Source organism: Mycteria americana, chromosome 1 (assembly GCF_035582795.1).
Source record: "Mycteria americana isolate JAX WOST 10 ecotype Jacksonville Zoo and Gardens chromosome 1, USCA_MyAme_1.0, whole genome shotgun sequence".
Classification (NCBI taxonomy): domain Eukaryota; kingdom Metazoa; phylum Chordata; class Aves; order Ciconiiformes; family Ciconiidae; genus Mycteria; species Mycteria americana.
The window spans coordinates 90,767,723-90,788,815 of record NC_134365.1 but is presented as its reverse complement, the minus strand read 5'-3'; the positions used below and the strand labels follow the sequence as shown (position 1 = coordinate 90,788,815).

At 46.9% G+C, this 21,093-nt stretch overlaps 1 protein-coding gene across 1 annotated transcript in view; it reads left to right on the top strand.

Moving 5' to 3' along the window:
* Positions 1-4,396: 4,396 nt before the first annotated feature.
* Positions 4,397-21,093, top strand: part of SIDT1 (SID1 transmembrane family member 1) — a 28,960-nt gene continuing 12,263 nt past the window's right edge. The window contains exons 1-10 of the mRNA XM_075491792.1: positions 4,397-4,473; positions 4,747-4,792; positions 7,678-7,779; positions 8,955-9,038; positions 9,649-9,742; positions 10,941-11,012; positions 11,407-11,500; positions 13,159-13,202; positions 18,908-18,979; positions 20,646-20,794. Of these exons, the coding sequence (XP_075347907.1) occupies positions 4,412-4,473; positions 4,747-4,792; positions 7,678-7,779; positions 8,955-9,038; positions 9,649-9,742; positions 10,941-11,012; positions 11,407-11,500; positions 13,159-13,202; positions 18,908-18,979; positions 20,646-20,794 (819 nt within the window). The 5' untranslated portion in view covers positions 4,397-4,411. The remainder of the gene's footprint in view (positions 4,474-4,746; positions 4,793-7,677; positions 7,780-8,954; positions 9,039-9,648; positions 9,743-10,940; positions 11,013-11,406; positions 11,501-13,158; positions 13,203-18,907; positions 18,980-20,645; positions 20,795-21,093) is intronic.

Genomic DNA, 21,093 nt, shown 5'->3' with positions numbered 1-21,093 from the left:
CTGCCTGGGTGATCTTGTTCACAAAAGGCATGCATGGGATTATGTCTCCATAAGGCTCCAGCCTCTACTGCTATATACTCCTGATATATACTCCTCACCTCCTGGTGAGGGCTGTTTTCTCGTCTTTCTGTTTGGGTGGGAACTGTATGAAAGGGGTAGGCAGTGGTCTGTCTTGTCTGCCCGTGCGATACTTCATTTGTTTGTGAAGCAGAGCGTGTTCCCCACATCTGATGCAGGGCTCCACAAGGCAGGCAGGGGTCTTGCAAAGCTCCCTTAGTGGTAAGGATGCAATGGCAGACCTCAATACCTTGCAGACTTCATTGGGGGAGAAAATCCTTGCCTTTTGGACAGGACTTGGAGGGCTTTGCTTTGTTTGGTGAATATTAAGAAAGCGCTTCCGTGCATCATCATATGTAAAAGTGTTCAGGGATGTCGTCTTGGTGTGGTATTCCCCTCTCTTCGTATTAAAATCTAGGAATTCCACAAACTGGCCCAACAGACACTTAAGATCACATAAAATGTCTAGTGAAGGTCTTAGACTATGAAATACTGGTGTTAAAAATAGTCCTTCAGCCCTGTGTTGGCAGTGTTGTGCTTGTATACTTATGAAACAGTATTTGATTACATGGCCGTGGCTCCTCAAATAATACACCGTAGAATACAGGTAGCGTGTGTTCTTACTTGTGTAAGCCAAATGGCATGAGAAACTAATAAAGCTGGAAAATACACTGTGCCACTGGAGATAAATGACTTGCTGTGTATGCACTGTAATGCAATAGTGGGAAGAGCTGGGATTTCCAAAGGGCTTAAGATTAAATCATAGAACTGTTTTTACTGTATCTTAATAGATATCAAAAGCGATACCTTTTTTTAATGACAAAAAGATAGAGTTCTCTCCTGTGTTTTGTAGGATACCTCAGAGCAGGTTTTTTCTTTTCGCTGACTTTTTGTAAACAGTGTGTGAATTTCTGTTTAAGTGTTTTTCCTCTTAGAATCAATATTGAAAATACTTAGTTTGCTGAAAGGGAAGATCCGAGGTGGGAAGAAGAGGCACTCTGACGTGTATGCAACTTTCGCTTCTGTGTCCAAAGCCTGGGCAAACTGTAAAAGTAGTACTTTGTTTCTTTTTTTTTTTTAATACCGAGCAGCATTAGCATATACTTTAAATAGCCAGTACATTTCTTAAATTGAGAATTTAGAAGAAGTAGAGATGCAACTTTCTCAGTCTTCCAATGAATACAAATGAATTGTACATTTAAAGTAAACCTGACTATCTGCAACATATGCATAACCCATGTAGTTTCTGTATTCGTGAAGACAATGCAGAAGAGAATTTCCCACTGTCTAGCTTGCATTTATGAGTCGTTGAGGATGCATAACCCAGTAGTACCATTTGCTGTGACTCTGATGTGAGCTCTGTATTGCACTGTGCTGATGTGCTGAGCCCTGGAGGGTTCACAGGCTGCTGTCCAACTAGAGGCAGTGTACGTTACTTCACCTGTGGAGGTGGGCTTGCTTTCATTGTTTCATGGGCTGTTGAACAGCCAGCTGGAATGTGTCCTTTCTGCAATGATAGTTGGTTTCCCCATGGATGGAGAATGGCTCCATGTGCCTGCGGGACTCTGGCTTGACCATCGTGTCTTCATGCTCCTTAGATCTACTTTCTTGTTCAGTTCCAACATTGCTTCGTTTGGGTTCCCGTTCCTTGTCACAATGACTACAGCAAATGCCTACAAACAAGCAGCAGCTTGTTCAGCCCAGTCCCTGGGTTTCCCAGTTATACCCAGTCTGCTGGCTCAGCTCCCCCAGCTGAGCAGGGCAGCCACAGAGACTACGGAAGCCACAGAGTAACCTTCCAGTGCTGTCTGGTGGTGGTGGTGGCCTACTGTGTTGATACCCTTCAGGTGTTACCTGTGAGTCTTACTTTGTGATGGTGTTTTTCTTAACTTGGTTTTAGCACCCTACTGTGAAATTTACTTGGAAACAAAATTGCATATGTAGTTTTTGTGGTCAGAAGGAAAAGCTGGAAGGTGTGCCAAAAGAGTATTGCAAAGGTTTGGAAACCAGAAGGCAATGGAAAAAGATTCCAGTGTTTGCCCTTCTATCTCAAAGGGTTTTTAATTAAGTTATTTATGATTTCTTTTTTTTTATTGAAGACTTTATTTTTTAGGAATTGGTGGCTGTAGCCTCTGTATTATGGTCATGATGACAGGAAAGTTGATAATGGCTCTCAAGAAGGTGTTTTGTTCTGGTAAACTAAACTCCCATGTAAGCCTAGAATCACTAAACAAGAATAAATAGGAAATTTTCTTTTAGACTTGCGATTGCAGATGCAAGCCCTTTTTCTGAACCTGGTGTCCTCAGTGTAAGCATAAGCTGCCATCTCAGGTAGCTGCCCTTCTGCTACCTTGCTAACTCTGTACATTTTTTTCAGAATGTGGCACCCCCTTCTACATTTACTCTTCTTGGAGGGTATAAAGTTGAGATATCTATGAAAAGTCTTTCACTGATCTAGTGAGAGTCCATTCTAATTTTTCAGGATGTGGTGGGCTTAAAATATGTATCTTCTATCTACCTAATACGCTTTCATCAATTAAAGGCCTCTAATAGAGATGTACTGTCTCTTCTGATGAGTTCTGTTCTCATGCCTTGTTTTCTTGAGCAATGCATGCAGCTCTGGAGAGGGAGCTGAAGAGATGTTCTTTTCAAATGGAAATGGTGCCATTTCCATTTGGTGCAGACAAACTGCTTGCTTGCTTCTCAAAGCAAATAGTAAACTGACGGCCATCTATGTTTTGTGTGTGTGTTTGCTTAATTTTATAACAGAAGTTATTCAGGTTGCTCCCAATTGGTTAAGTGGAAGCTACTGAACTCTCTTCATCTTATGTCTGCTGCATTTGTCCACTGTGTCTTGTCTGACAGTCACCTCTGACCTGGGGACAGGGCTGTGATTCTGGATTAGAGCAGCAGCACGGAGGTACTTCTGTAAATGACCTCTGGATCTGAATAACCAGTCCTGTGACAAACACTGCTGATCTCCCTGTGGATACTCCCAGCATCTAGGTCAGACTGAGGAAGGGGACAGGCTTCTCCCACCTAGATTTGGAGCTGTCTTGTTCTTCGCATTCGGCTAACACCTATTTATACTCTCCTTTCTCTTCCCACAGGTAGATGCAGTGCGGGTGTATGTGAACAGCAGCTCTGAGAACCTCCAATATCCTGTCCTGTTTGTAGTTCGCCAGCAGAAGGGAGTGCTGTCATGGCAGGTCCCACTAATTTTTCGAGGCCTGTAAGTACTGGAGTGTCTTCCTTGTAACACGCTTGTCTGCCAGCTGTATTCAGCATCAGCCTTCTTCTGGTGCTAGATCTTGCTACTTGTGTAGACCGCAGGGTTTGGTTGCAGAGCATGCTTGCTCACTGTCAGCTGAACGTAGGAAGACCAGGATTTGGTAGGTAACCTCATTTGGCAGCCTGCTCTTGTCTCTTAATTTCTCAAATATGTATGTGTCGTACTAAGAGGCTTGTCCGCTGGGGATTTGCCTGTGTCACTAGAGAGTGAATCTACCAAATGGTTGTAATTTCTACAGTTGCTTATGGTGCGTGCAAGTAGTTCTTGGCCTCTAGTTTGGAGCAGGGTTTGAACAAGCTCTGAAAAGAGCACCCTAACTGCTGGGTTACAGTGCATTTGGGGAATAAGGGCTCTTCTCTGTTTCTCACCCTGGGTGCAGCTAAATTGAGTCTATTCTGGGTGGTGGTGATTGTTTTAGGGGTGTTTTCTTTGTGAAAGTGATACTGCTGTGTAGCTTCAGCAACCTCAGAGCTAGTTAGGCTGCAAGTACTGAGACTTTGCAGACACCTTAGACCATCTCAGATGTGAAGCTTCATCCTGTGACTGAAATCCTGGTGCCAGGCAGCAGGTGTCCTGCAGTGTCTTGCCTGATACAGGGGATGGTTACAGCAGTGGCTGTTCTGGGCTGTCATTGCTCTCTCTGCCTCCAGCAAATGTGCTAGATCTGCAGATGGCACAGGCAGCCTCGAGGGAAGTGAAATGCTGGGGATGGCCTTGCAGACTACAAGGCTTGCAGACTACAATGCTTGCAGACTACAAGAGGCAACAGAGGTGGAGTTTGAGCTCTGAATAAAAGACTGAATGGTCTTGGCCTTTCAGATTAGTATTTCAGTTATGCAAGCAGGGGAAAAATAATGTCATTCTTAGAACTGCAGAATAACATTTTAACTGCGCGCTCTCTTTCTCTCTCTTTCATCCAATTTTCCCTTCCTTTCTTCCCCTGGCTGCTGCAGCTATCAGAGAACCTACAATTACCAAGAAGTGAGTCGGACCCTCTGTCCCTCTGAGCCAACACCTGAAACGGGACCCTCTGACCAGATTATATTTGTGGACGTCTCTTCCATGGCACCATTTAATATTGCATATGAGCTGCTAGTCACCAGGCTTGAGAACTTCCAACTTGAGTAAGCTGGGATGTGAGAATACAAATGTAATTTCTTCATGCATCTGTAATACCTGAAGAAAGAAATTCTATAATACAAGATTATACATATATACAATATAATACAAGAAATTCTATAATACAGGGATTTGGTCCATCTACCTACTCTTCCCTCCTTTTTCCTTCACAGAAAAAAAAAAGGGATTATTTTTTCTTTTGCTTAATCTAAAGGTACTCTGTGTGTATTCCAACTCTGAAAGTTTTAGACTTCAACATGCTGGCATTTCTTTTCTAGGACCAACAAAGCCTTTAACTTTACTGCCAGTCCTTCCCAGCCCCAGGTAAGGAGGAGTCCTGTGTGGTGTTGCTTGTGGGTGTTACCACATCCAAATGGTTGATGTGATCCTTTGTTAGAGATGGCAAAAGCCTTATGTGACTAGGTCCTTTCCCTCTTAGGATGCAGGGAAACTTCTTACTGTTGAATTTTCTGTGGATATAGTGAAGAGGTAGCAGTGCCTCAGCCCCTGTAGGGGCATGTTTGGGTACTCTTGCAAAGCAATTAAGTGAACCAAAACCCATGACCAGAGCAAATGAATGGTATCTGCAGTTCAGGAAATTCCAGAAATGTACAGAAGTCCAGAGATCACTGGACTGCTACATTTCATGGAAAGAGAGATGGTGTGCACCAATGTCTTGTTCCAGCCAGCACTGGTCAATTGCCCTAGTGTGACTAGCCAAGATGCAGTCTTTACTGGAGAAAAATAAATATGTAAATAAGTAAGCTGTAAAGGTACAGCAGAACTAGGACTGCTATTCCTTGCTCAGGCAGCAAGTCAAGTTGCAACGTGATAAATGAAATGCCTGATAAATCTGGTTATTAGTTCAGAAGAGAGCACATATACAGCACATCCTTGTTTAGAGCCCAGCAGATACTACAAGTCCTCTCTTGAATGAAAATGCTGTTGGCAGTAACTATAGTGATACAGAAGCTTGCAGAGCTGGGAGAGTATGTGATTTACCGAGGCTGTCTGGTACTCCATTTTTGTTGTTGCTATCACTGTTAATAACACCACTTAATTTTAGGTTTCCTATTGCCAGGCATCCTAGCTAATCTATTTTGCTGTCAAATGTCTTAAGCTGGTTTGCAGATACATGCAGTATTTTATACTATAGAAGCATAGGGAATGGTGGTGGCTCTTTATAAACCCTCATTACTTAGGATCTTGTAATTTGAATGTAGAGTGTTTAGGATCTGGCCTGGAATTAACTTTGTGACTTTGGTCTGTGTACTTGTTACAATTAATATGAGATTGGTGACTTTTAATTATAGGCCAGATGTAGAGAGTAGAAGATAAGTGCTTCTTAATTGGTATAATGCTCAGGTTTTTGTAAATCAAAGTATTAAGTAGTCTGCAGTGGGGAAAAAAAAAAGGCAATTCAAAATCTAGCTGAGTGTTGGAATAGCCCTGAGACTGGAAAAAGACAAGCGTAACAACCAAAGGAGTTGTTGTCCAGAACCCAGCTCATGCCTGAGGGCAGAAGAAGAAATTAGATATGCTCGTATAGGTCAGGAGTGTTGTCTGGGTTTGTTCATACTACTCGCAGTCTGTGCAGGAGAGAACCGTAGGTCTCAATGCCCCTTATGTTAATTCTATACTCTGATATAAGTGTGCTTAAAAAGAAAATTATAGAATGGTCCTCGTGGGTGACTTTCTGAAGGAAGTTTTCCTAAAGCTTTCCAAGGGTAGTGCACCTGGGAAACCAAGGAGCTCAGACCGCCAGCGTTCTTGCTTGGCGGAAATAAAATGCACTCTGCTGAAGAAACCGGCTTGGTGAGTTGTTGGTTTGTAAGGACTTGAAGTTGGAGCCAGCACTCCCTCAGCAGTGAAGGGACCCTGCTCAGAGTGGGGTGGTGGTGGTGGGAATAAATGCTTTAGCAGAAATGGGCAAACTTGGAAAAAGCCTGGTTGATTTCTTTCATATCCCTGCCCTTCCAGTTGGGGGCCCTACTTCCTGGGAAGGGGATGGGGAAAGGGAAATCAGAAATGGCTGGCCCTTGCTCAGCACTAAGGTTTATGTGACATAAAGGGAGCTTGCCAGTTGGGAGTGTCTCAAGTTATGGTTTTGGAGCAGGAACTCCGGCAGCGTCCCTCCCTGTGGGCTATGCCTGCCCCAGGGTGGCAGCAGCAGCTGCCAGGTGACCATAAGGAAGGGACGAAGATGGCTGGTGGCAGTCCTCAGCCTTGTGTCTCCTCTGAGGTGGGGTGAGGTGCCCATCAGCCCCTCGCAATAGCTGTGACTGTAAGCCCGAGCTCTCAGGGTTTGGGGCCCATGTGGGGTGACAGAAGCCCTTGCAGCAAGCCTGCCTGCTGGGGTGGGCACAGAAACCCTACTTCTCCAGCAGCTGGCTGGTGTAATACATTGAACTTTTACTGGAAAAATATGCAAATAATGACATTGCCTGGGACATCTTTCTCCCAAATCTGAAAAGGCCCTTGCTGGGGCAAGGAAAGGCATCTCCTGACCTCACAGACTGTCCTGTGGGCCTGCTCAAAGCGTGGAGGCACAAGGAACACCATTACTTGCCCCCAGAGGAAAAGTAGGAATATTGGCAGATGTTAGTCTCTCCCAATGTTTTTCAGAGCTATAGCTGAATTATTTTCAAAGCTGAAGTGAGAAGAGAAACCCCCATAACCCCTGCCCTCAAAACCAACCAAAAAAACTAAATCCTACAACTAATATCAGGCATTTAGTTATGAAACTCTTGACAGAGTTCAACTGTTTGACCTAATACTTTCCACAATCTCTCTTTGAGGCAACCCATCTGAGATAAACTCCATGATATGTTCTGTCTAAAGTACAGCCAGCAGTATGGACACATCTGGAAATTGTTCATAGCAACATAAAATGGAGTAGGCTATAAAATGAAGTCACTATCTTGATCAGGTGGAAAAAAGCTTAAGGGGTGCAGAAGCTATGCTGTATCTTGCACGTGAAGATGTCTGTGTCTAATAGTGTGCTGTGCAAGGGGGAGTTGTCTGTACATATTTATTCTGCTCTTCTGTAGTGTAAGGTCCTAGTATTTGAAATCTGAATTTTTGTGAAAGCCCTCCATGTCCAACCCCAAAGCCCAGCTTGGGATGTGCAGGTACCTTAGGGAGGCTCTGAAGCTACTGGCAGGGATGATTTCTGGACTGTAACTCTCAGTACTCTGCTTTCTCCTCAGTATTTTCTGTACAAGTTTCCTCAGGATGTTGATTCGGTCATTATTAAAGTGGTGTCTGATGCAGTCTACCCATGCTCAGTTGTCTCCGTCCAGGATATTGTGGTAAGTCTGAGCAGAGAAGGATAAGGAGCTGCCTGTTGGAGCTCTGTGTCCTGCTGTGAGGAGGTCTGTGCCCCAACAGAGAGAAAAGCCCTAGGAGGGGCTTCACCCTAGCATGGTGGTGGTGAAGGGAGCCCCTGAAAGAGGAATGAAGATCCTGTGGGAAGGAGGCAAAGACAGAGATGCTGAGTTCAAGCAGCTCGTACAGAGATTTTTGTTGCAAATAAGTGAACAAGCTGTTCCTCTCCAGCCTGTCCGTAGGGCATTTGTTATGTTCCCCTCATGAGGTTTAACACCCTGCTGCCTTGTGACATGGGTCTATCTCTCTGCGGAGTGGTGTTGGATGGGATGCTGGTGGCTGTGGGAGGGGACAGTGCTGTTCCCTTGACTCTCCCCTGGCTCAAGGCAGCATGGGGAGCTTCTGATTTCCAGACAAGAGGTCTCTCCTTCTTTCCAGTTCGATTTCCTTTCTCCACAATTACTCATCCCCTTTCCTGGGAAGGGGAGAACAGCAGTTCCCTGCCATGGAAGTTGGCTGTTGCTTGAAGTTGGCTGGAAAATAGCCCTATGTTTCTCCTCCTTTCCCACCTCCCTGAATGATGCAGGGGTCTGCAGTGTGGGAGCAGAAAGATGGTGACAGAGGTGCAAGATGCCTTGGCTCTGAAGTCCTGGCAGTCACCTTTAATACCTGGGGTGAGAAGAGAAATGGGTAACATCGACTCCTGCTCACATCCCTGTGTTTGAATGGTAGAAGGGCAGGAAGGGAGACTGTGACAGGTGATTTTCGACCTATCAGGTATTGAGTAGTGGGAAAGAGTAAAATGAGGGCGAGCACTTGGCATATAGTACAGACTGCAAAGCATGTGACACAACCAGTGTACAGCTGAGTGTATGCACTGCCCTTTGGGAATCGTGGAGTGATCAATCTGGCTGAATCCTATTCTGGGATTAAACTGTAGCCATCTTTTGAGAATGCTGAGATCAGTGAGTGCAGGCCACAACTGGTGTCTTCAGAGCAGCTTTTCTAACTTCTGAGTGGGTCCTGGTTGTTTTGTTCCCTTTGTAACCCCAAGCAGGGCCTTTTTCTGCTGTTCTGCACTGTCTGTTGTCCTGCTGGTTCTCTGCGAAATTAGTTTGGATTTTGTCCCTGGTTTAACCCTTAGTTGTGTCTGTTTTAGTGCCCAGTGTATGACCTGGACCATAATGTGGAGTTCAACGGTGTTTACCAGTCTATGACAAAGCAGGCAGCCATAACGGTGCAGGTGAGATGCTGATTTTGTCCCAGTGTTAGTTTTTTTTTCAGTGGCTTGTCCTGTGCATCCCTAATTTTATTTTGTCAATCCTGGTATGGCTGTGATCCTTTGTTTTTATTAGATCAGCTGGTATCAGTAGAAGAAGAAATATTAGCTTTTACTACAAAACCTTGTTTATGTTTGCTTAGGCAGGTGTGTTATGTCTTAGGTGCTGAGGCTCTAGATCAGAGTGGCTGCAGCCAGGTGTCTTCTGTTCGAACCTTGGCTCTTCTACCACCGAGTGGTGGTAGTAGGGCCTTATAATGAGCAAAGCTTAGGTAGATGGTTTGCACTAATTAAAATAAAGAAATAAATAAATGCATTAGCATTGGTTTGCTTGTACTGGGGCACTGCTGTACTGCGTACTGATGAACTCAGTCAGCTTATTGTCAGCAAGGATGAGGGGAGCATCCCCAGAAGCCAAGCTCTGTCCAGAACAGGCAGGTCTCTAAGGCTGGTACCTGTGTAGCAACTAAAACCTGATCCCTGGCCCTGTGGAGATCATCACCTCTGCTTTGCATTGGAGGGAGAGGCTGCTTCACTTCTCATGGATTCTCTCATCTTCTGTCTTCCCATGCAGAGAAAGGACTTCCCAGGTGAGCAGTTCTTCGTTGTGTTTGTCATCAAGCCGGAGGATTATGCCTGTGGGGGTTCTGTGCCTTCCTCCATTCATGGTAAGTTGCACTGGGAGGTGGATTTGGTTGCTGCATCCAGGTGATGGAGCAGCAGGAGTCCTTGGGGACCTTCCCGTGGGATGACACAGGATGGTCATATAGCTCTATCTTATCCAGGTAGCTGTGAGGAAGAGAGAAGTATAAACTTAATATTGTTGGTTTTAATATTGTAGGTTAAAAGTCTTGATCAACCCTGGAAGTGGCTGTCTAGTACAGCACCTGGCTTGCTGGGTTTATGTGCTCTTCTGAGGAGTCACTGGTGTCTTGGGAGATACTGGCGCCACCCAAGCAGTGCTGCTTACAGCTTTTTGGTGTTTTTTTCCCTACTGCTGAATTATCCTCCTACCTGCATGGAGGCCCGGATGGCAGTTCCTGCAGAAAGCACCTTGTCCAACTGTTGTCTTGGGATCTGTGACAGCCTCCTGACTTGGGGGGAGCAGAAAAAACTAGTAATTTGGGGGGGAATAATCTTATGAGAGACTTGTTCTAGTACCTTTCCCAGCCAGAAAACACCGTGTCTGCCTCCTGGGCAGTGGTAAAAGCAAAACCTCCACCACTCATGTGGTGGGTGAAACTGGAGTGGGGGTGCAGCTGTCCCCATGACAAGCTGGAGCCCATTTCAGACCAGGGACATTCCTATTCTCAAAGCTGGATGGCTTCCTCCCTGTAGGAGAAGCAAGACTGCAACCAACAGATATACTGGGCTCCCCCAATTCCCACCCTAAAAAAGAATTGTTGATGTCAGCAGAGCTGTACTGGCAGGGTGTGCTAAGCCCTGCTGAAACATAACAAGACTCTAGCATGGCATCCTGCACAGAAGTGTTTTGCCAGGAGAGTTTTGGCCAAAGGCAAAAATGATGTCCCAGTATTTGTAGTGACAGAAACTGCCCTTTGGGGACTAGGTGAATAGGAGATGACATGCCTGTGGGATTCAGGCATTCAGACTTGAGCAATGTGCAGAAGACTGAAGCAGGGATTTCTAGCCTGAAAAACAGGCTGTGGATAGAGGGGAGGTGGGGGAAACATATGGAAAAGGCTGTACATTGACAAGTCTGGGAAAGGTTTACAGCAAAACCACACACAGATTTTAGCGAAAAGCCAGGTTGGTGTTTTTGCAAGTGCAGAGAACTGAGATAAGGGCCAGAGATCACTAATGTTTGATTGTTTTTACATTTACTGTACACTTTGCATCTCACAGGGAATGTCAACCGTACCTGGAACCTGGAGCGGACGAAGAACCTTCAAGTGACCATAGTTCCGTCTATTAAAAGTCAGTGTCTTTGTGCAGAGCAATGCAGCTCTATGGGAGGACTTGGCAGTTCTGCATAGGAGGGTATGGCTGGGCTGGCAGCCCTCTGATGGGGTGGTGCAGAAAGCACCAGCAGAGGAGTCAAAACCGTTGCAGCCCTGGTCCCTTCCAGGACGTGTTGTGTGGCACAGGGTGGTCTCACGGGGACACCAGCTAGAACTGGGGGTGAAGAAATGGGTGGAGACCTTGCAACAGGTTCTAGTGATTCCTCTTGAAGAAAGCAGATGGGTCTTGAAGGACTGTTTGGGGCTGGGCATTGTCACCAGGTGGTATTGGGAAGAGCAAGACAGGAGCACTGGCTCTGAGAGGGGCTGTCCCTGCTCTGTGAGCTGACTGATGCCTTCTCTTTCCTCAGAGTCTGTTTATGTCCAGGCCATGTTCTTCAGCTTCCTGAGCTTCCTCTCCTTTTACCTGGGCTCAGTGGTGGTTGCTTTTGTGCACTACATCAGGTGAGTTGAGGGGTTTTACAAGAACAGGCTTTCTGTTTCTTTTCATCTTCAGAGATGCTTAATCCTGCAGTGAATTCAGGGCAAGTGGGGCAGTAAGCATCTGAACAGAACAACCAAACAAGTCCATGACTACTCAGTGGGCTCCTACTGACCATCAGCCAGAAAGCTTTTCTTCCTCTGCTGTGGGGATCATGGCAATGATGAAAACCTAAGGTTCTGCCCTCTAGTTAGTGCCCCTGCCCCTGCGTTTCCTTATATGAGGACACTGGGTGGCAGGTGGGAATTGTGATGGGGCCAGTCTGGGATACAGGGTGCCAGAGCATTGGGGAAGCAAGGTACTTCCCAGAGTGCTGGACCGAGTACTGCAATAAGTGCCAGTGACCCAAATAGAGCCTTGGACTCCTAAGAGTGCTGGTTTCCTTCCTGACCTGCCTCCCCTACCCCAGACCTTGATGCCTGGGCTTGTGTTGAGGGGAATACCTGCATCTGAGGTGAACTTGGGCACAGCTACCATGACAGGTTGCTCTTAGGGCAGGGGAAGCAAAACTCTGCCCAGTTGCCCCAGGGTCCCCTGTTGCTCACTGGAGGTGACCTTGAAGTCCTTTAGAGTGAGAGCAGGACTGGAGCGGCAGGAAGGGGACAGCAGACTAAAAGGGAGGTAAGATTTGCTCCTGTAGGGAGGGTAAACTACTAGCACAGGATGAAAGCCTTGGTGGGGCAGCAGGCAGGTGCTCTTAAGGTGCTGGGGATGGTTTAGTTTGTTGGGATCCGTCACTGCTGCCTGTATAAGCAGTGACAACAGTTAAGTGAATCCCTTGTCCAAACCATGGAGGCTTGAGAGTAGGGAGGCCTCTTCAACACTCTTTCCTGCCCTACTCTACAAAGGTTGGCATGAGAAGAGCTGTATAAAGCTTTCAGCAAATAGCAGGTTGGTTTTGTGGCAACCACACTTATCAGCTAGCTCCTCAGACTGAACGTGGCAGAGTTTTCAGCTGCTTCAGAAGAGGGGATCTTAAGAGTTTTGGTGCTCTGAAACAAAACAATTTCAAGATGGGAGTGTGGCTTAACTTCCAGATGCATCAATGAAACAACATTTCATTGGAACAATTCAATGAAATTACTTAAGTGTGTGGGTGTGTGCTCTTTTTTGCTGTTATTTTTATTTTGTTCTGAGCGTATGGTTTTTTTCTTATCCTCCCTAGCTTGGCACCTGCATTGAAGGAGGTGGTATTGGCGGCTTAGGCATCATGCTGATGTGCGCCTCTAGCTCCTGCTGCCCTTTCAGTAGATTCTTTTGCGCTTGGTCCCCTGAGCAGGGGAGTTTGGTTTGGGAAAGTGGTCTGAGAGTCTCTCCCAACATGCAGTGCAGGATGGGACAGTCATGTAACTGGTTGTCCTGCCTCTGGTAGATAATTGAGGGGGTAAAAAACCCCTCTGTTGCTTTGGAAATCTGAGGGGCAGAGAGCAAACAGTCATGGCTGAGCCATGCCTAGTCCAAACAGTATTTTGTTTGTTTGTTTCTTTTTGTTGGGTTTTTGTTTGCTTGTTTTTTAGAGCTCACACCATGTTTACCTGTTGGTGTCCTAGATAATCTTGCCATGGCTGGCAGGTGATGGGGTTTGGTGGCTATCTCATGAGTGCTCCCTGTTCTTTTTCAGGGTTCGGAGGAAGGCTTTGGCTGGGAGATTGAGTCCTGAGGATGGTAAGGTCTATCTTCTGTTGTGTGATAGCTTTAAGTGAACAGCACAGGTCCCAGGCCAGGCAAGGGACAGACTGTCAGTCAAATATCTTCTGTCCCTTCAAGCCTTCTTCCCTGTATGCATACCACATAGTCTTGGTGCTGATCAAAGATGTTAGAGCTTCCTCCCTGCCCTCACAAGAGAGGGCGTTTGAATTGGGCTCCCCTGAACCTGGTCCTGACCCCTGCCCTGAGGAGCTGGCTTTTAGAGGGGTGGAGAAACGGTAAGCCTTGGCTAGACCTGACTACAGGCTAATGTTACTGCTGCCAGGTCTGTTCATTTCTAAACAAGGCACTTTGAGTTTGTCAGCTCTTCTGCTTTAAGATTTCCTCTGCCTGGTTTAACCATGGGGGTCTCTACTTTTTTAATTTAATATAAATTTTAATTTGTTTTTAACTGGGAGTTGCAGACAACCAAGTGAATGAATGACTAATACAGTTAGGTAGTGGTGTTTGTGTTATTTACTTTGGTATTGGATTCAGTTTACTTTATGCTGCACCCACATTTCAACATACTGCAGATTTCTGCGTTATAAAAACATAGCTGCATCTAAGAGGCTACCAGTGAAAGATGGAGATTTTTGTCATGTGGATGGGAGTTGCACTGGGAGTTTCTGCTTTCTGGAGAAGTGTGGGAGGCTGGCCATTTCATTTTGTTTAAATATTTAGTACCTGCAAATTAGTTCAAAGCATTGGTCTGAGGATAAAGGCATTGTCATTTGTACCTCTCTCCTGGAGGAAGGGAGGACGTTATGTCTTGGCAGCATTGAAAGGTTCTTGGTGTGTTCCCTTTTTTAATCCCCAGCTTCTTCAGTCTCTCCAGTCTGCTACATACCACTAGATAAGCATACTAATATAACTGAGCCGTGCTTAAAGGATCAGTAGTGGAACTTCACTCTGACCTGGCATTACTTGGGTTAGTATTTCTGCCAAGGACCTGGGGGCATTTGGCTTCTCAGGAGTGGCTTCTTCAGCCACTGAGATCCACATAAGCATCTCTGTGTGTGGAATATGTGTGAAAGGTTTTCTTCACAACCAAACGAGCAGAGGACTGTAAAAAAGGTGCTTAAAAATATTCTAGTTTTAAGTCATTTGGGATGGATCTTGCTGGGAGACAACAGCAGGTCTTAGGACACTGGAGAAATGGGAAAGGCCTGTGTGTCTGGGAGTTTGGGGAAGCTGAAGCGACCTGGCCAAGGCTCTGGAAGAGCTCCAAGGTGGTGACAAGGGATCACTGTCTAAGGCAAGGAAGCACAGTCTCAGCTGGGTGAGACCGGAAGCCCCAGAGAGTGCTGCTGGTGCTGCAGCTGAGGGTTCACGTGCTGAAGGCAGCTTAGAAGCTGCTTTTCAAGCTGCCCCGGTGAGAGGTGGAAATTAAATTCTGGTGCTTGGGAAGTTCCCCAAGAAGCTGCAGGGCACATGCTGTGCTTAACATGGACCTGGAGGGCAGAGAACTGGGTTCCTGGGCAGGGAGGATTGTTGAACAGTACCCCTGTGAAAGGATGGAGGAGCGCAGTTCCTTCAGAGTTTACAGGTTTCCTCCCAGAGGCACCTGCTCCTTCTGTGACCTGTCCTCTCCCTTGTACTCTATGCCACCTTCATAGAGTCCTTTCCTCTGGGGAGGAACCATGTCCTACCCTGATGCTCTTTCTTTCTCTGTAGTGTCTCTTCAGGATGTGTGTCTGATGCCTATAAAATGGTAACTAGCATCTTCCCTGTCATAGTATCATAGAATAGTTTGGGTTGGAAGAGACCTCCAAAGATTATCTAGTCCAACCCCCCTGCAATGAGCAGGGACATCTTCAACTAGATCAGGTTGCTCAGAGCCCTGTCCAACCTGACCTTGAATGTTTCCAGGGATGGGGCCTCTACCACCTCTCTGGGCAACCTGTTCCAGTGTTTCACCACCCTTATCGTAAAAAAATTTCTTCCTTGTATCTAGTCTTGAATCTACCCTCTTTTACAGAATCACAGAATCATATAGGTTGGAAAAGACCTTTAAGATCATCGAGTCCAACTGTAAACCTAACACTCCCAAGACCACCGCTACACCATGTCCCTAAGCACCTCATCCAAATGTCTTTTAAATACTTCCAGGGATGGCAACTCCACCACTTCCCTGGGCAGCCTGTTCCAATGCTTGATAACCCTTTCACTGAAGAAAAATTTCCTAATATCCAGTCTAAACCTCCCCTGGCGCAACTTGAGGCCATTTCCTCTTGTCCTGTCACTTGTTACCTGGGAGAAGAGACCAACCCCCACCTCTCTACAACCTCCTTTCAGGTAGTTATAGAGAGCGATAAGGTGTCCCCTCAGCCTCCTTTTCTCCAGGCTAAACAACCCCAGTTCCCTCAGCCGCTCCTCATAAGACTTCTGCTCTAGACCCTTCACCAGGTTCGTTGCCCTTCTCTGGACACGCTCCAGCACCTGAATGTCTCTCTTGTAGTGGGGGGCCCAAAACTGAACACAGTATTCGAGGTGCAGCCTCACCAGTGCCGAGTACAGGGGGACAATCACTTCCCTAGTCCTGCTGGCCACACTATTCCTGATACAAGCCAGGATGCCATTGGCTTTCTTGGCCGCCTGGGCACACTGCTGGCTCATATTCAGGTGGCTGTCAACCAACACTCCCAGGTCCTTTTCTGCCTGGCAGCTTTCCAGCCACTCTTCCCCAAGCCTGTAGCGTTGCATGGGGTTGCTGTGGCCGAAGTGCAGGACCCAGCACTTGGCCTTGTTAAACCTCATACAATTGACCTCGGCACACTGATCCAGCCTGTCCAGGTCCCTCTGCAGAGCCTTCCTACCCTCCAGCAGATCAACACTCCTGCACAACTTGGTGTCAGACTTACTGAGGGTGCACTCGATCCCTTCATCCAGATCATTGATAAAGATGTTAAACAGAACTGGCCCCAATACAGAGCCCTGGGGGGACACCATTTGTGACCGGCCACCAACTGGAGTAAACTCCATTCACCACCCCCTTTGGGCCCGGCCATCCAGCCAGTTCTTTACCCAGCAAAGAGTACACCCGTCCAAGCCATGAGCAGCCAGTTTCTCCAGGAGAATGCTGTGGGAAATCGTGTCAAAGGCTTTACTGAAGTCTAGATAGACAACATCCACAGCCTTCCCCTCATCTATTAGGTGGGTCACCTTGTCGTAGAAGGAGATCAGGTTGGTCAAGCAGGACCTGCCTCTCCTAAACCCATGCTGGCTGGCCTTGATCCCTTGGTTATTCTCTACATGCCGTGTGATGGCACTCAAGATGATCTGCTCCATCAGCTTTCCTGGTACCGAGGTCAGGCTGACAGGCCTGTAGTTCCCCGGGTCCTCCTTCCAGCCCTTCTTGTAGATGGGCGTCACATTTGCTAATCTCCAGTCAACTGGGACCTCCCCAGTTAGCCAGGACTGCTGGTAAATGATGGAAAGGGGCCTGGTGAGCACATCTGCCAGTTCCTTCAGTACTCTTGGGTGGACCTCATCAGGCCCCATAGGCTTGTGAATGTCTAAGTGGTGCAGCAGGTCACTGACCATTTCCCCCTGGATTATGGGGGCTCCATTCTGGTCCCCATCCCTATCTTCTGACTCAGGGGGCTGGGTACCCAGAGAACAATTGGCCCTGCTATTAAAGACTGAGGCAAAGAAGGCATTAAGTACCTCAGCCTTTAGTTTAAAGTTTAAAAGCCTTTAGTCTAAAACCTCAGCTTTTAGTTTAAAACCATTACCCCTTGTCCTATTGCAACAGGCCCTACTAAAAAGTCTGTCCCCATCTTTCTTATAAGCCCCCTTTAAGTATTGAAAGGCTGTAATAAGGTCTCACCAAAGCCTTCTCTTCTCCAGGCTGAACAACCCCAACTCTCTCAGCTTTTCTTCATAGGAGAGGTGTTCCGTCTGTCCTCCAGATCACCCAGGGCACACTAGCTTTCTCTCAATTTTTTTCTCCTTTTCCCACCCACTGGAATTTCTCTTCCTCCAAAGTACCCCTGGGTCTTGTCTTCTCCATCACTCCCCTTTCCTTTCCCCTTCCCCACCAAGAAAGCGTGGATGGAGGTGCTGAGCAATCTGTCTCTGCTCGTTGTCTTGGAGTTGCAGGATATTCAATGTGCCCCTTTGCTCCTGTCACCCATCTTATGCCCAGCTTCTGTGGTTAACTTCTTTTTTTTTTTTAATCCTGTGGGACACCTCCCGTTCCATATCATCACTATCTGGTGGAGGCAATAGCTGGAGGAACCACACCTAGTGTGGTACATTTACTTTGCTGACTCACTTCCACACTGGGAAGTGGGACTGAAATTAGTGGGTGAGCTGGGTCTGAAGCAGCTGTTAGAGACAGGGCAGAGTGCCTCTTCTCCCTGGCCTCCCTGCTTTGTCCAGATTTAAATCTTCCCTTGGTTACTTGGGAGAGAAGGTTGACGAGTCACTTCAGAGCATAAAGCCTGGCCTAAAATAGGGAGGGAGCATCCCTGTGGGACAGGACTGATGGGAGAAGGAAGTGTGCATGTGCCTTGGTGCCAAGAACGTGGGGAAATGTTTCTCTTGCCCTCTTCCCAGTGATCTGGATTTCTAAATGACTTTAAAGCAACAGGAAAAACTGCCACAAGAGAGGGAGGGCTGCACAGCAGGTGAAGAGTAGAAGGTGGATCTGCTCCTGCAGCAACCTACAAAAGGTTGCAGCAACCTACAGCAAGATCAGGTATGGGGAAGCCAGGCCATTGCCAGGTTACAGTAAGGTTGCTTGGCTTTAAATACTATCCCATGTCCTATGTCCCTTTGCCACTGACTGACCATGTGATGTTGTTATGAGGGCGAAGCTTTACAAGCTGCTGGACCTGTCTCGCTGTTTGCCGCCACTGGAAGATGTGGTCGTGCTCCTCCTGCTCTTCCTCCCTCCCTTTTGGGGAGATGGGTGTTTGACCCTTCTGTGAGGGGGTTCAGCTGGCTGTGTTTCCTGACATGTTTGTCTGCTGCCAGTTCAGCAGCTGAGCCCAACCATAGAGGGATCAAACAGGTACCAGGCAAAAAGAGAGAATGTGAAGCCAGGTAGGGAAAGTCCCAGTGCAACTCAACTGGGGGAGGTGCAGCCCTCCTTGCTTCAGATGTGTGGGTGGGAGGCAGGCACTTCCCAGCCCTCAAAGGCTTGCCCCTCTTGTCGTCAGCACAAGATCATGGCCACTTTTTCGCACGGAGCACTTTTGCTTTCTCCTTCCTTAGTTAAAACTATGTAGCAGCTGTCTTGCCAAAGGCTGTCTATGACCCTTCCAGGCATAACTGGAGGTAGAAATATTTGAATAGATTGATGTGTGAGGAGGGGACGGAGAAAAATTAGAAATTCAAAAGGGTTCTCTGAATATCATGAGACTTGCTCTAGAATTTGCCAAGTCTTGCAGCCCCATAATGTGATCCCTACAGGGTGCTGGAGGGAGGCTCATGCTTTTTGAGTTGAACTGGCAGCCTGCATGGGGAGGCTGGAGGGAATGGGTTTGCTTCTCATTGCGAAGCAAGGGTTTCCCTTTTGCACAATATGCTCTAGAGGGAGACTGCCATCTGTTTGGAGAAATGCTGCTTTTCCCAAGCCCCTCCAGCTCTTCAAGCTGTTTGTCTTCACCTTGGAGATGTGTTTCGAAGCACTGACATGAAACTAACTGTCTCTTTTGGGTATGTTTCCATCGCAGGATCTGGGATTATGACGTCTTCGCACCCCATCACAGCCAGCACCCCTGAGGGAAGCAGCTATGGTGCTATTGGTACAGAATCTTCCAGAACTGGGGGCATGGGGAGGGTTATGCCTGGGGTAGGGAAAGGCACTTTAAGGTGCTTTTAAAGCCAGAAGGGAATAAAGCTGCAAGCTGCTTTAGGAGTAGCTTGCAACTACTTGAAAAAAAAAATTGCGGCTTGGGAGGTTCAGGTTGCACTTTAGGGCAAAACGTCTACATCAAAAAGGTGGCAAATCTCTGGAAGAGGTGCCTACAGAGACACTGTCATGGGAAATGTTTGTCTCGGCTAGACAAAGCCACAGTCACCTGATAAGTGTTGGTGACAATGCTGCTTCAGGCAGAAGGTTGACTAGGGACTGACAAAGGTCCCTTCCAACCAAGCTTCTAGGAGTCTGTTATTAGCTCATCAGGCCTGCCTTTAGACCAAAGCGTGCCTTTCACTGGAAGGCTGAAGGGTTGTGTGCTGCAAGGCAAGACAGAATCAGAGCTTTTTGCGGTCCAGAGGTTTCATCAGGGGAGAAATAATGTCATGCTGCCAACAGGTGAATCATGCTCTGGCAGCAGAGGAGAAAGAAACCTCCCAAGGGTCCTGCTAATCTGAGATTGAGAAATGCCTTCTTTTGCCAGAGTATTTCTTAGTCTCCTTGGAACAGTTTTCCCTCCTGTGGAGGGATTGGTATTGAATAGCTCAGTGCTGTGGACTTTTGGGCATAATCCTTGAATTTGACAAGGATGCAGGGTGAGGTGGTGCAGGTCCAGGGCAGCGTGAGGCAGCTGCTCAAATGAGAGAGGAGAGCAGCTCTGTGTAATTTTTGGTCCCAGCTCAGGATGCATTTGCTCACTGTGGTGTAAAGACAGCCCTGACACTCCAGATGTCACCCAGTTGTTGGACTGTGAAGATGTGATATCTCTGAATGCCTGACAAAGAAACACAGAACTGGTATTTCATGAGATTTGGGAAAAATTCAGGAGGATTTAAGTCCTGGAATAGAGTTGAGGGCTTCAGCACCACCCTACCTCCCCTCCCCAATTCCCAAGGAAATGCTTTAAAAGCTTTGGAAATGAGGAGGAAACTTGTGTTCTGCTCATGCCAGTATGGGCAGTGGGCTGGCTGGGAGCTTGGCCAACCTGTGGGAAGTGCAGGCAGGTCCTGCTGACCCACAGGTGACTGATATGGTGCATGCAATGGGAGCAAAGCCGATGCTCTACCTGTTTTGAAAAATTTACTTTCTTCCTCTTTGTCTTTTGTTCTACAATATTTTTAGAAAAGCTTATATATAAAGCTTATATAAAGTCTGGAGATTAACTAGGTCAGCCTGTTTCCGACCCCTGAGCAGTGTGCTGCTTTCACTGGAGCTTTCTGCCTTGTCTCAGACTTCCGGATTTCAGAACCCAGGCTAGTAAAGAGTAGAAAATGTTAGAGATGAAAAGTAATAGAATAAAAGCAGGGGAAAAACCAAAATGCTGTAGAGGGGAGGAAGATGGTCCTTGAAAGCCCTCTTACCTGATATCTGAGACTTTTGGTTTGTGATCATGGAAGGAAGGTTTGTGATCATGGAAAAACTTGTTTCCTGAAATGGTAATATCAACTTGTCCCAGCAGATTGTGGCTGATATCTGGGGCAGCTTTCTTGTTGCTGTGCATAGAGGGATTTAGCCTTTACCCTGCCTGTTTCCTTCTCCCTGCTCTGCTCCAGACGAGTCAAGCTCCAGTGGTGGACATCAGTTATCTTCCCCTGAGCGCGGGCTGCCAGCTGGTTCTGACACAGACAGCTCTGTGGAGGAGGAGAGTGACTTTGACACCATGCCAGAAATTGAAAGTGATAAGAACGTCATCCGCACTAAGGTACAGCTGGTGTTGCAACTGTGGCCGTGATGCTGAGCCATGGACACATCTGGGCCAGGACCAGCACTAGTCACTTGCCAGGATTTTTAAGTTTCCGATTCCCTTTGGGTGGATTTAATCTAATAAAGTTGAACGTGCTTCTTGGTGCTTTTTCAGAGGCTAGAAAGTTTTCCTGCTGTGCTAAGTGTGCTGCTGAAATGAGTGATTTAATATGGAAAATCAGAATGTATTGGGGACTTTTGAGAAACAAGGAAGAAGCCCAGAGTGTCCCAGAAAGTCCAAGAAGGTGGGACAGCATA